The 15,655-nt window shown below is 45.9% G+C and overlaps 1 protein-coding gene across 1 annotated transcript in view; it reads left to right on the forward strand.

Annotated features, from left to right (window-relative positions):
* Positions 1-200: 200 nt before the first annotated feature.
* The window catches only part of LOC119439367 (uncharacterized), a 68,825-nt gene continuing 53,370 nt past the window's right edge, over positions 201-15,655 (forward strand). Inside the window, 4 exon segments of the mRNA XM_049660809.1 lie at positions 201-431; positions 3,281-3,545; positions 4,380-4,730; positions 14,854-15,040. Of these exon segments, the coding sequence (XP_049516766.1) occupies positions 3,282-3,545; positions 4,380-4,730; positions 14,854-15,040 (802 nt within the window). The 5' untranslated portion in view covers positions 201-431; position 3,281.

Here is a 15,655-nt window from a genome sequence, read left to right on the forward strand (position 1 = left end):
GCCGGAAACACGTCATAGACGTCTGGTTTTCCGCTGTCCGGAAGCGCCGTTACAACACTACAGCGCTGTAATCGCCTTCATCATGTTTTTCTCTCTCACGCACTTTCTTTTCTCTCGCCTCACGTGGCGCTACCTCATTGCGTGGTCGACGGTAGTTGGTCGAGTTGCTCTTGTGGCCAGACCTGCCAGCCTGCCAGTACCTCCTATAAATAGAGGAGGCGCTGGTGTGGCTTGCCGCTTGACATTTTAGGGCTTGACCGGTATTTTCGCAGGAGCTCTCGGGTACACTCTCGGGGTGCGACGGACAGTTCGGGAAAACGCGCAGCGCGTGTATCACGCGCTCTCGTGATTTCATTAGAACGATTCGATGTGGTGCATCTTACTAGGCTGCTCTGTCGTGCACTGAGCTGACGGCGTCAGCGCGTCGAAAGGTAAGATTGGCCGTATGCGTACGTTTGTCGTGTTTTATTCCGCATGTCGCGTTTTAGCGTAGGCACTGTCCATTAACATTTGTCGCGCAAGTCATGTGCTTTTGTCATCCAAGATAACAGCGCACGGCAAAACGAAGACACAGAAAAAGACCTACTCTTTTTGTGTACTCATTTCGTTTTTCCGTGCACTGCTAACATGGTTATGTTACAGCTCGCCATCCTTGTAGAGTTGAGGGGCCGTATTTTGAAACGTTCCTCTATCGCCGAAGTGGAACGTTTCAGAATACGGCTCGAGGTCCATTGGTTCCAAACGTCTTCTATGCACAGTAAAGAAAAAAAACGATTCTGCGTATTTCGCGCAGCACTTGAAACATGTGATCGTAACGCACATTGGTTGCGATCAGAAATTGGCAAGTTTCGTCTTTGTTGTTTGCGAACAAATGTTCACCACACAGAGATGGTGCGTGAGCGCGTGCAGACATGGCGCCGGCGGCCACGCGTCGTCTGCTGCGCATTGTAATGACCTGCGTACTTTCTAATAAGTGAAATATTGTTGTGTTCGTATCGGATGGACCCAGAACTGCAAATTATGAATAATCCAAGCGGGCATGGCAGAAACTTAAAAAAAAAAACCGAATCGTGATGGGTTGTACTGGTTGAAATAATTCTGAATGTACGATGCGTACCCCTTATGTTTATTTGGGGTCTGAAACATTGCTGAGAAATTGTACTAGGTACCTACGTAGCCATAGGCGTCGGCAGGGGGGTGCAATCGGAGTAGCCACGTGGTCGAGTTTGTCGGATCTCGGTCGCGCGCTCCCGGGTAGAACGTGGCTTGCAACGACTGGTGGGCGGAAATGGGAGCGAATGTCACAGCCGTAATTGCCTTCTCGGCCACTTGGCTGGGCCGAACGGCGCTAGCTGACGGGTCTGGGAAGCATTAGCTTCCACGGGCGACGGCGTTCCAAGCGCGTTCCTTACCTATTTTCTATGCCGAACCCAGACAAGTCCCCCACTGTGAGGCACCGCGCCGCCGTTTTCAATGCACGCGGCAGGCTTTAATCGGCGGCCGTGGTAATCCGCACCGCAAGACCGCTTAGAGGGCTCGAAAGCGTCCAGCTGAATCTACCAGATGAAGTTTTAGCTCAAGGACTTATATCTAAATGCACGGGAATGGAGAAATCGTTTTTAATCCTTAAAATCTAGTGACTGGAGGAAACAGATTTTCTATTTAGGCCGTCTATCTCTTAATAAAGTTTGTTGAAAATCGCAAAATTTCAAGATTCTGTAAACTACAGTAATACATCTAAAGTGGACAATATTAATGTATTATACACCACTCCGAAACATACCACTAATGTGCCAGTGGTACTTTTGCAAAGCCCTTGCAAGTGTAATGAATTCACGTGAGCTGTAAATTTGCATAAGAGCTGCGCATTTTAGATAATATATTGGGTAAAGTTTACAGAAATGCGGTATGTTTTGACAGATTATATGATATGATAAGATTTTTGACAATTTTAGTACATTTCAGGCTCTAAATCCAAATTCTGCTTCTACAGTCACCAGACTTTAACATTCTTTTAAATGCAATAAATTGTATTTAAATTGGTCCATTGGTTGTCTCATAAAATCATTTCTGCGTTTTACATGCATTTTAATAGGTGGCATCCAAGTTGGCCCTGAGCTTAAGCTTTCTCTTCACATTTTTATTTGTCTTTAATTCGGTTTGTAATGAAGACCATGACTCAAACATCAGTGGCTATATTTGAAACTGGATAAACTGAAGAGCTCCTGACAGCCGTAGCTGGCAGGTATACTTTTCCATTATGATATGAAAACACAGCCTACCATTTCTCGATAGCCCATTTGTTTGGAAAGATCTAACTTTTCTTTCTCCACTGAAATGTTTTGATTTGCTGCCCTAAGTGTGTTTGTAACAGGTACACAAGCTGCTAAGCGTTCTTGTTTTTTTAATTGTATGTGGTGCTTGCTGAGCAATTGTGTAGATATTGACAAGTACTCTAAATTGTCCATTAAAATTCTGCAACCTGTAATCAACTTGTAATTAAGAAGGTTGCAAGGCACCTTGACACTGCACGCGAGAGGCATTGGTGTGAATATAACTTTCAGTGACATCCCACTCCTGGTGTCTAAAGTTACTCATAAGCATAGGCATGATTTTCGCACAAGACTATGGTTATTCAGGCAAATCTTTGCATAATGCGAGTATACCCAGTGCAAATATTGGTAAGACACTGTCTGGCAAAATAGTAAAGCCAGTAAGTTATGACCATACATTTTGTTGCAGTTTTGTTAAGCATCCTTTGCTCAAGGGCAAGCTGCAATAAAATTTCAGACCACATGGAAAGTTTAGCTTCAGATAGCATAGATACATAATAGTCTCCATACAATATTTTGTTTGTGACATAACTGGATGTTCTATTACCCCTCACTGGAAGTCGTGCAGTATCTGGAATGTTAAGAATCAATGTGGGTCCTTGGCATGATTTTCAAATGAACTGGCTTCTTGCTCCATGATACTTGAGATTCTCAATGAACCAGAACTAATTACGGGGCAAATGCAACGCATTCATTGCGATGGATTAGTGGTCATGTTCTGCTGCAGAGCATGAAATCTGGCGTGCATTCGAATTCGGAGTGCTCACGGCCTGATTTTGGTGAGAGTGGAATGCAAAAAAAATTATCTTCTGTGCTTTAGGTACTCGTTAGCGAACCGCAGCTGGTCAAAATTAACCCAGAGCGCCCCCTCCACTATTGGGTCTCTCATAACCCATTGCGCAGCTTTGCGGCATTAAATTCCAGAATTTTTCCTAAATGCTATGCAGTATGCTCCCCACATATCACCAGCTGAAGCTTCAGCTATGGCGGATCCTGTCGGACCCCGGTGAAAGCCACGACAAATACCTAAAGGAGTATCGAGCCTTCTTCAGCGAGCAGGCCCTGCTGCTGGACGTAGACGCAACATTTTCATTCGGCGAGGTATGCCGCAAGCAGAGCAGGAACCTTTACGAAGAATCAATTTACCAGGTGGATTGTACCATAGAGTGGCCTGGCATCACCTGGTTTGGCCCGTCCATTAAACACCTACAGGTGAGCGGTCACTGCTTGTATTGTGATACATCCACAGCGATAATCTTAGTGACATACAGTTTGTGCACAATAGCGTCTTACAGCTGTGCTGAGAGTTGCCGGTTAATGTTGTATAGGAATTCCTTAAAATGAATTGAAGATTGTGGAACACTGGATTGTTTGAGACATAATCGTAAACAGCGAAATTGGTGGTGCCATCTTCCTCCAAAGGTCTGTGGTAAACTACAGCTAACAGACCGTACAGTATACTCTGCCTGCAATGTTGAATAAGTATGGTGCCTCCTATGATGTTTATACTTTGCATTCCACTTCCGTTAAGCTATACTTTACTCAAAGAATCCAATAGTGCTGTTTTCTAATGTACAACAAGATTGTACAAGCTTTCATCCTCAAATGTGTGATACGGCTTCTTGTGCCCTTTTATGGTTCAAATGTTATTTTGTTGTTGCATGCCGACATACAGTGTGTGTGGGCTGCCCCTGCATAATGTGCGTTAGTACTTGTTTTCTGTGCCCTACATGTCCTCAAGCCAGTTTCCTTATCTTTGTCTGGAGTTCATACCCCAAGTATGACAAATAAAAAGCACTAATTCATTCATTCATCTGCCATGGTGGCTTAGTGACTAAACATATCACTCCTAAGCAACAAGGTCACCGGTGGTTCAATTCCAAGTTGCAGCGGCCACATTTCAATGTGGGAAAAATGCAAAAATGCTCAAGTACTTAGATTTAGATGCACATTAAAGAGCTCCAGTTGTTAAATATTATTTCAGATTGTGGCACATAGAATCCCAGAATTATAATTAATTTTCAATATGTAATTTATTTATTCAAGGTGGGACGCGCATGGTGCAATGCTGGTCGTGACCAGGGGTCCAACAAAGCACTGTTCCAGTGGCTGGTGCCAAGCCTCCTCGAGGCCTTTCAGTTGGCCACTCACCCCGTGGACTGGAATGTGAGCCTTTTGTCATTCTCCTTTGGCACGCTGGCGGAGCTTGGAACATACGTGCAGCACCATCAGTTCTCCGCTTATCTTTATCGCGGCCACCATGAGTATTGGGTGGACTCAACATTCCAGCATGACCAGCACAGCCTCCACATTGACCTACACCTCAACCACCATAGCGGGTGTGAAGATCGAGTCGCAGAATACCGATTTGTCGTGCCCTATCTCAACATCTTGAAGGTGCGTACTTTCCACCTAGTTTGGTGACCATAGCAGCAACATTCTGATGGGGGCAGAATACAGAACAACTTGGGTACAGTCGAACTTCAATCTAACGAGCATGGATGGAACATATCACATATAGCGCAATAGTAAATGTGAAATAGCGAAGTAAATGTGAAATTTTTCATGGTGTTTATAGACCTACACCATGTTTGTAAACAGGGGTAGGCACCGTCAATATATTTTAGCCCCTATAGCGACATCGCGTAGGCTCCACCCACTTTCGCCGCCGTGCTTGCACGCGAGGATGGCGTTTTTTTAATGGCGTGGGGGTGGAGGGTGCTGAAACCACGATTTCATTATGAAGCACATGGTAGTAGGGGCGCCGGATTAATTTTGACTATGTGAGGTTCTTTAAAGTGCACCCAGGGAAACATTCTTGCATTTCGCTGCCATCGGAATACGGCCGAACGAGACGGTATAGGCGTAGTTCGCTGACCGCCGCAGTGACGGCCGACAGCGCTTGCGATCTGGCCTGCAGCTCTACATAGTGCGCTTATGTTTAACACGATTAACGTGGGCTTATATGAAGAAGTTGTAGCCAATTTCTACGTCGCCGTGTGCGGCGACAGAAGCGATCGCCTCGGTGATCGGACCGGCGAGGTGAGGTACCGTCCCGCCGGCGACGCCGGCTGTGCATTACCGCATCGTCTGACCTGTAGGCCACGGCCGTCCGATCGCTCCAACTCTGCACTAACCCCGTACATTTTATTTCGCGCTCGAAATTTAATGGACACGTTTAGACGCGTTCATGACATTCATACTGCAATTAACGCATCTGTGACTGTACAGCCTGCATATGTGAACGTGTGATATCTACACTGCAAGTGGTGCAATTTTTTTAGATAAAAAAAATTTGAATGTGACGTGCTTTTTGGGGTATCTGCTCGCTCGACCTACGTTCAAGGCTAATCCTAATCTAGCTTTCCCCATAGTGCGGCATGAAATTGTTATGACACGCTAATAACGATCCTAAGATCATAGGTTAACTCATGCACGCCACTCAGAATAAAAGAGAAACTTAATGGTTACGAAATGTTTTGCGCACAATGGATAATCTGGTATGAGAATCCAACTTTCGCTTTTTACAGCGGCAGCCCATTGCTTGAGACGGTTTTCATCAACAGGAAACCAATGAAAACTTTAGCCTCTTGTGTATTTCGACGCAGCTCAGGCACGTTGACATACTGCATTTCCTTCGTTGTAAGATCATAGAATAAAGACCTCATACATGGAACCGCACAACCACCCACGAAACCCAGCGGCTGCTGTGGTAGGCGCGACACGGGCGGCGGCTCGGCGGCGGAGTGCCTAACATGTGAAACTAAATTTCGACGACAGCGCCACTGCATTTTCGTGACGTAGCGCCGTGGTGTAGTTCTATAGCATTACCATTGTTATACAGTCAAACCTCGATATAACGAACCTCGATTTAACGAAATTCACGATGTAACCAACAATTTTTATTTCCCCATCTTAATTGGCTATGGTGTTGGGCTGCTGAGCACAAGGTCGCAGGATTGAATCCCGGCCACGGTGGCTGCATTTCGATGGGGGCGAAATGCGAACACCCGTGTACTTACATTTAGGTGCACGTTAAAGAACCCCAGGTGGTCCAAATTTCCGGAGTTCCCCACTACGGCGTGCCTCATAATCAGATCGTGGTTTTGGCGCGTAAAACCCCATAATTTCATTTTTCCCCCATCTTAGTACTATTGAATTAACAGAACCTCGATATAACGAAATTCTTGATATAACTAAGTTTTTCGCTGCAACTACAACTTAGTTATATCAAGGTTTGACTGTTTCTCGTCCGTTATGTTACAACCCCTTCAAGTGATTCAATTGTTCACAAAAAGAGTGCTTCGAAAGCACTCGAAATACAGCACAGGGTGTCCCCTTTAGATGCCAATTAATTCTGTAAATTGAAACATCAGTTTCAACATATTTCTTGCATCTTCATACTCGTTAAAGACGTACTGCTGCGGAAGGGAGTAAGAAATTGGCAATTCTTCAGTGTGTTTTGTCGGGATTACAGAATGTGGACTTCATGCGAGAACTCGCTACAGTAATGTCTAATATGAGAACATCGACTGTCTCATGTCTAGCATACTTGGAAAGCATCCATCCATTCAGCCACATTAAATATGTGCTGGGTGTAAAACATTTCGAAAAACAAATAGTGAAAATACTGCACGACGACGTACTGACACTGAGATCAAACAGCCAGCCATCTTGCCTTCCAACTTGTTTCACTAAAGTGCGTTACACATATTATTTAAACTTGCAGCACAGGCACGATCATAAGCGTTTGCGACGCAATTTAAATATATTTGTCATCAGTGCTTTTGCTTTCGAAGCACTTTATTTGTGAAGAATTGTAGCACTTGAAGGGGGTTGTAACATTATAACCCAGATATAACTGGTATTTTCATGCTGGATGCAACTTCCTTATAACAAAATGTGGCTCTACTTATAATTAAATGCTCTTTAAAGAACCATCCCCATGGAGCTGAAATTTATACCGGAGCTCCCCACAACATTGTCCCCAGTAGCTTATGTGTTATCTTTGGACAGTAAACCTCATAATTTATTTTTATATCTGTACTGTCGGGGTGTCAATGCTTGTACTCTGTTGCATAGTTATTGTGCAAGGGTGTGAAATGTAGAGCTACCTTGCGCACTGCCACATTGGGAAGCAAAATGTAGCCATTAGAATAGCTTCACACTAACAAATTATTTTGCGATTGCAAGAACATTCTCAGTAATACATAACTGCTAACTTGGAGCCTAATACATGAAACAAATGTCTGTAATCACAAAGACGGGAAAACCATTTCGTCTTTGTAGTGCCAGTCTACGGACAAGCACAGCTTGGTCTGCTGCGCGTGACCTCCAAGGTAGCTGCGGCATACTTTGTAGCACAGACTATAGGTGACCTGACCCATAAAAGAGCGAGATTCTGGGATGCGCCGTCTGCTCGCTGATTCCGGTTCGAGGAAGCACAACCGCCGCCACCGCTTCGCCGTTGAAGCCTATTGATGCGTTTGCAGTCCGGCTTTGTCACACTCGAAGATTACCCGGTTGCAAATGCCTAGCAAAACAATGGTCAGCTGTTCAGCCGTTGGCTGCCGAAATTCAAGCATTAATGGTAAACTCGTGTAACCACTGCCTTGCAGCATCCCTTGCTGAGTCAGCTGTGCACAAGCATCAAAGGCATGGCTGCCACTTCAAAACTGAACCATTAGTGAACAAAAAGCAAATGAACGTACGTACTTAATTGGGCGGCGATGAGCCTTATATGGGCCAACATGAATGATTCCCCAAGATATTTCTTTCTCTGTAATATTGACTCAAGAAACAGTAACTATTTCAGTACTTGCATGCACATATAGATGTATTATGAAACATGGTTTTACGGTGCAAATTCAAACGGGACACAGCGAGATACATATTTAATACTCGTAACCAACTAGCCCACATTAGTTCCTTGAACACAGAGACGTAATGCACAGCTGTAATGTGTTGGCGATATGGCCATTTCCCCATCTTGTTGCTAAAAAAAAAGTGAAAACTTCTAACTATTTACCACTTCAAATGAACCTCGAGTTTCGTCCAAGAAATGCCGTTGACAGCGCGCAATTTTCGAACATTTTGAGCCCGTCATCTTCTAATTATGCTAGCTGCGCCGTTACTGACGATATCGGTTGCAGCGACGATCACAGGGCAGTATTTACCATGCTGCTATAGCCATCGCCTCAGCACCCGATTTTGTAAATAATGCTTCTGTATGCTTGATAAATTATCGGATAAAAATAGCTTTTTCATCTGTCTGACTGACCCGCAGGCAGAAAAGGCAGTGACGGTGTGTCCAAGTAGTGGCAAATGTCGTAGAGCTAAACCTGGCAGAAACAAAAAGGCCGCGGAACCGAAACCCAGAGTTCCTTTATGAATAAAAGCGTATTCTTGCCTTTCTTGGCTCGTCATCGTCACGCCCAGAGTGAACGGAAACCTAGAAGTCAGCTGCATGAATGGTACGACATTGCTGGTCGACAAAGCGGACGGAAAGCTTCGCACGACTGACAGTTGAAACCGCGTAGAAAAACGCGTGTGCCGGGCGTGCCGCCAATGCCGCCGCGTCGTCTGTCGAACCGGAAGCTGCTAGCAGACGGTGTGCCCCAAAAGTCCCTGCGATTGCTCGTTTTACAGGTCACCTATTGCAGCCACCACGGAACGCTGCAAGGAGCCCTTGCGCCGCCGAGACAACTTTTGCACCGGACTTTGTCCCCTTGGCTTCTCCCTTGTGTAGCTTCCAGTGCGCTGGCAGAGACTAAAAAATAAAGCCACGTATTGTTGCAATAACGCAGCTGGCGATTCGCGAGACGACATCCTTTAATACTGAGGCCATTCTATGATTCTTTCGAAAAGTGTTTCAGGGCGCCTTTATGGGGGGGAGGTGGGTCTTAAGGCAAAAATGTTTTTATATTTTTGTTCTACAAGGTGTAGTGCTGAAAACTTGATGCGCTTATTTTGAATATAAGGTCCATTTTCGTTTTTCTCCTTCCTTGCAGATTTTATGCAAGCTTCCTTTAATTATCTCTTGCAAAGATTTGCAAGATATGTGCACCTTAAATATCGTTAAATACGCTATCAATGGGTTCTGTATGATTTAAGGAATGCAATAAGACTAACCTAGGTGCTCTGCCTTACCTAGAACTTGAATTACCCGGTATTGAATTTGAAACACGAAAAAGTGGAAAAAGTGTTTCTTTGGTGTCTAACTTTGAAGTCTCGCTAATCTTGTTTTTGGTAAGGCAGAGCAATAATGTTGGTCTCATTGCATTCCTTGAATCGTGCAGAAGCCATTGATACCCTATTTAGCGATATCTAAGGTGCACATATTTTGCAAATCTTTGCGGAAGATAATTAAATGAAAATTTGAACGGAAAGAGATAAACAATAGACCTCCTATTCAAAATAAGCATATCACATTACATATATGTACAAGTTTTCAGTGCTACACCTCTAGAATAAAGATGTAAAAAAAATTTTGTGTAAAGACTCTCCAACCCCCAAGGAGGAATGAGGTATATGCCTGAAGTTGTATAAATACTGGCCCAAATATTTCATTGGCCATGCTGACACATTTCTAAAATTGGTTTTGTTTGTTTTTCTCAATGTTGGATATTTCCTGCAAAACAATAATTTCTGCAGGAATTATTTGAGCATAAATGGTTGGCAAGAGAAGCAGTTCAGTAACAACTGTTATTATCAAAAGTAACTTGCTGGCATGTCTCAGGAAAACGGCATTTCCCTGTGCTTGACACCTCAGGTGCTCATAAATGAAAAGATACCGCCGATGTTGATGGGCGAAGTGGAGAGCAACATTCCAGCAAGGCCTGGCAGCGCAGCGGCGGCAGCTCCGCTCCGCTTGGAGCGCTACCGCGCCATCGGATGCAACTGCATTGGCGGTGCTGTGCGCACGGCCTCCCTCTGCGGAGGCCTCTTCCTAAAGCTGGTTGTACGGGACCACTCCCTGGCAAGGCGCGTGGTTGGGCGGCTCCCTCAGCGTTGTGCCCATGGGACACTGATCTGCTACGCACCCATTTGGACATACTCGTCCAAAGATGCGGCGTTCAAGTGGAGTCACGAGGTTCAGGTATGGGTGCTGCGGCATTCCTTCTGTTGTAGGCAAATACAATCAAACATGGTTGCAGTCTTGTCAGGCTAAGACAGCTTAGATGTAATTGCTTCTCTAGTCGGTTCTTATTACGAACCGGTATCACATTATTAAAACAGCTTTAGAAGGCAGACATATGCTACATTTCAGTCAACCACACCCACAAAAAAATTTTGTTTTCTGAAATGCTGGTACCATTCACAAGCACACCATTCCCATCAAGATGATAAAGTGACTACTAAAACGCCTCTGTGGATTCCTGGAATCTCTGGACTAGCAGGACTAATCATTGGCACAGAAAGGCTCAATTTGCCCTTTATTGGCAATTAGTGATAGTTAAGAGTTAGAATGTTCATACTTTCGTCGCTTTGTCAAAAATTTCGCTAATATCGCCCATCCGCACACCGACCTTCTCAAGAAGGATGCGCCTTTCGTCTGGGGCCATCCAGAAGCTCATGCATTTTTTGCGCTTATTCGCCTTCTGACGACTTCTCCTCTGTTGGCGCACTTCGACCCATCTGCTCCTACAGAAGTTTGGACGGATGCCAGTGGATACGGAATCGGCGCCTTCCTTGCCCAGCTCCAGCATGGTCGTGACTGCGTCATAGCCTATGCCAGCCGCCTGCTCTCTGCCTCGGGACGCAATTACTCAATTAATGAGCCTGAATGCCTTGCCCTTGTTTGGGCAATCTCCAAATTTCGGCCGTACCTCTTTGGCCGCCCATTCACAGTACTCACTGACCACCATGTGCTGTGCTGGTTTTCCTGGCTGAAAGATCCCACAGGCCGTCTCGGACGCTGGGCTTTACAATTACAAGAGTACTCATTTTTTGTCATCCACAAGTCTGGCCAATTACATCAGGACGCGGATTACCTGTTGCATTATCCCGTGGATCCACCCGACAGCAGCAACCCTTGCACCGATGCCCGTGTCCTTTCTATATCTCAGTTACTTCATTTCGGCGATGAACAGCGGCGTGATTCGGCGTTACGTTCCATCATCAACAGTCTCGGTTCCAGGCCCTTTGACGAGTCACTCCGGATGTTTACCTTACATAACGGAACTTTATACCACCATAATTTTTGCCCGAAGGCCCTTAGCGCTTGCTGGTGGTACCCTCCCACATGCGTATCACTGTCCTCCGTCAGCTTCACGATGAACCTACAGCAGGTCATCTTGGTGTAACGCGGGCTTATGATCGCGTGCGGCATAATTTCTTTTGGCCTGGGCTTTATCGCTACAGGCTAGTGTGAGGCGAGTTGCACTGGCAGACCCAAAATAAGCATTAAGGACTTTTAGGGAACAATAAGGCTTCACACATGAGCGCACAGCATATCAGGTGAACCTATACAGGGTGTCCAATCTATCGTGCTTTGTATTTTTAGAATAGTGCATATAGACGAGAAAACGATCGCCTGAAGGCGCTGCTGCGCCTCCTGGCAGCGCCCCCAATATGGAAATTTCAAGCAGCGCGGTCGCTCCGTGGTGCAGTCTCCGCTTTGTTTACATTGTTTTGCCTGCGCTTTCCTTCGCTGCTCGTGCTCACGGTGCTCTGTTTTCGACGGCGGCAGATCGCCTGCTTGCTGAACAGCGATGCAAAGACTGCAGTGCGATTTCAAGGTGGTTGCCAACGCCAACAGTTTTTTTTCGTGGCGGCAACCTCAAGAAAGGGGAGTGTCTGCTTCCACACGTGTGTGGTGTTGAACAAATTGTGGGCGGTGATGTGACAGTGAAAGCCAAGTGCATGTCGGAGGTGTGCAACAAGATTGTATACGACATCGAGCTAGAGGTACACACCGAGTTCAGTCATTTAGTCACTTTTATTTCTCTATGGTGCAGTCACAAAGCAGTCATGAATGCTTGCAGAGATGTGCAGAGACGGTGACGATTGCGGTTGGTTTCGTTGGTCGCTGGGCTCGCACACACGGCTGCTCTCAATTTGGCTCCCAGGGAGTGGCATCAGCACTGTCGGAACAGAAAGAACACATGCATTTGGCACCAATAAGCAAACAAAATTAATTAACAATGTAAGTACTACATATGTGCATAATGCCTTATATCATGCTGTATAAATATTTAATGTATATCATGCCTTATTCAATGCTAGAGTCATGTCAACTCGTTGCATTATTGAGCAAGGTATCTTTTCACTGGTCATAAGAAATCACTCGTACAAACTGCTCCGCGAAATGAACCCAGCTCACGGTAACCAGCGATTACCTTGGGACCAGCAGCACGAGCGCGAGAATTCGGGATACATGCCTCACCAAAGCAAATCTACCGTATTTACACGATTGTAGGTCGACCCATTTTTTCAAATTTGGCAATCCAATGTTGGGGGGGTCGACTTAGAATCGAAATCGAACCGTGTACCGCGAGTAACGGCAAGAGAAACGAGAAATCAGGGGCGCTACGGCGTGGTTACAACTTTGCACCTACGTTTGTATGGTCACGGTAGAAGCGTAGCGTAATAATTTACTGTATTGCATACATTTTGATTGCGCGCACCACGAGCAGCCGCCGTTAGGGGGGTATTGGTAGTTGGCGGAAGAGCCGTCGTTTGGGGGGTATTAGTAGTTGGCGGAAGAGCTTTTCTTTGAGATACGATTATTTTCGACGGCCGCGCGCATCTGTCACTTCTGCTGTTGGGCTGAATCGTTGCGCCTGTCACGAGTGCCAAGAACTTTCGACACTCGTTCTCAGCAGCGTTCAAATGGGCTGCTATCCTTCATGTTGAGGAAACTAACAACTGCGCAGCGGGACGCAAGTCTGGAGTCGGTGAACGTGTGGTGCGGCAGTGGCGGCTTCAGCGTGAGAAAATTTGGCCTCTCTGGCTACTGTGTGCGGGTGGGTCCTCTCTGCATGGGGGGCTGTACCGCGCAATGTTGTGGTGCGGTCGTTCGCGAAGTGTGGACTCACTTTTGATGACGACGTGCTGTGGGACCGCAGCAGCTATGACGGCAGCAGTACCAGTGAGGTCAACTCTAGTGACGATGAGTAGTCTTAGCAACCCCTTCAATAAATTGCCCTTGCGTGAAATGCACTCGCGTGGTTTTTCTCCCCCCCCCCCTATTTTGTTTTTTTTTTTAGACTTGCAATTTCGGGGGGGTCGACCAACATTCGAGTTGACTTACAATTGTGTAAACACGGTAGTTTCTCGTCGGGCGAATGATCGTCGCAGCAAAAGTAAGCTCACACCGATGGCCGGCTACTACACGAAACCAAGATTCTTGGCGGGAAGAGTGAAGCAGGAAGAATGTGCAAGATGGCAATTACTTTAAAACATGCTTGGATGTTGTGAAACCAGAAAGCATGGCCAAGCAACAAACATAACGCGCGTGTCTCGGGCAGCTGCTTTGCGATCTGCCGCTTACCGACGCATGCGATGACTGCAGCTTGCATTAAATTCGGATTGCCACCACACAAAAGACAAGTAACGTGCAGCCCTATTTGTTGACTGTACAAGTAGGAATTTAAGTTGCAGCATTTGGAAAAGGACATAATTACCTTGAGCCACTCTTTGCCGATCACGAGTGAACGAACAGTACAATCAAATAAATTCGTAGGTCTTACGTGCCAAAAGCAGAATATCATTATGAGGCACACTGTAATGGAGGGTTTCAGAAATAAATTTGACCACCGCGGGTTCTTTAACGTGCACAAAAATCATATGGCAAGAACTGTATTCTTGCATTTCACCCCATCGAAATGCGGCCGCCGTGGCCGGGAATCAAGCTCTCGTCGTCGAGCTTAGCGGCGCTACACGTATGCATTTACCGCTAAGCTAACACAGCGGATTTCACTGTACGATTCAACTACACGACACGTCTAAACAAACGACCATGCGCTAAATACAGGCGCATTACTATTGCGTTTTTATCGAGCGGCCGTGATATTGCACGCGAATGCAAAAGTACGTGACTTACTTGACTCGGCGCACTGCAGTTATCCACGCTTGTCGTCTGTCCTCCTCGTACCACCTCCCCGGAATTCTGTAGAACTTCACGGGCGGCTTTAGACTTTTCGAGGCTGTTGTGGCAATCAACAACACAGCAGTATTGCGTGCCACCTTTCCTGGTTGATGAGGTCGTGCTGGCCGTCACGAAAACAACCCACGCGATCGCTCGTGCCGTAGAGAACACAGGCGCGCGCTGGCCCGGTGGCGACCTTCGACACTTCCATCCTGCCGCCAGGGGAGTGGGCGGCACTGGTGCCGCGCGGGCAAACTTTAGGTTGCCTTGTCTATTGTTCACAGTTGAGTAGAGCAGCCACCAGTAGTTTTTTGATGCTGACAAAACCTCTCCGAATGTGACTGTTTTGCATGCGAGAAACATGTGGAGTTTCTTCAACTTTGAAAATATATGGCTGTACTCTTCTAAGGGCGAAAAATGTGTGCTCAGGTGTACGACGTGATGAAGCTGACAGACTGTCCGTCGGCAATGCAAATTCGGTATGCCGGATCCAAGGGCATGCTTTGCATCAACCCCGCCCTGCCCAACAAGAAGCTGCTCTGCCTGCGGCCCAGCATGCAGACGTTCTCCTGCACCAGCTCGGAGTACCTCGACGTGGTCAAAGTCTCCGCATCTCGTATGTTGATTGATTGGATGTGTATTCTTTTGGTCCTGTTGGTGAAGCAATGAAGAAGCACAAACATGTTACCAAAGGAAGATGAGATGGATGGTACAATCGCTCATTGATATTTGTTAGTAGTGCTTGCGATGTCCATCTTTTCATGTTCGTCATGTCCTTCTTTGGTCTCATCAGTTTAAATGGCACAAAGCAACACTGATGTTATGAGACACCATAGCATTGGTATCCTAGCATTGCTCTATAGCATTGGTACCATAGATTGGCACCATGGGATTGGCACTCTAGATTAATATTGACTTCCTGGGGTCCTTAAACATGCGCTTAAAACACAAGCATCATGTGTGGCACTTGAACTCGTGACTTCCCGGTCAAAAAAAAAGTTCCTCAAACCAGTTGGAAATTTCCAATTGGAACCAATTGGATATTTCCAATTGTGTTTTGGGACACCCATTGGAAAAATCCAACAGGTCCAATTGGACCAATTGGTTTTTTTTAACACAATTGGACCCAATTGGTCTCTGACCTGGGCTCGCTGTGACCAACAATAAAAATGAAGGAAAGGAAAACAAAAGCCTAGATAGGCCTTAACCTTAATTGATATGGCATGGATAT

Source organism: Dermacentor silvarum, chromosome 1 (genome assembly GCF_013339745.2).
Source record: "Dermacentor silvarum isolate Dsil-2018 chromosome 1, BIME_Dsil_1.4, whole genome shotgun sequence".
NCBI classification, from domain to species: domain Eukaryota; kingdom Metazoa; phylum Arthropoda; class Arachnida; order Ixodida; family Ixodidae; genus Dermacentor; species Dermacentor silvarum.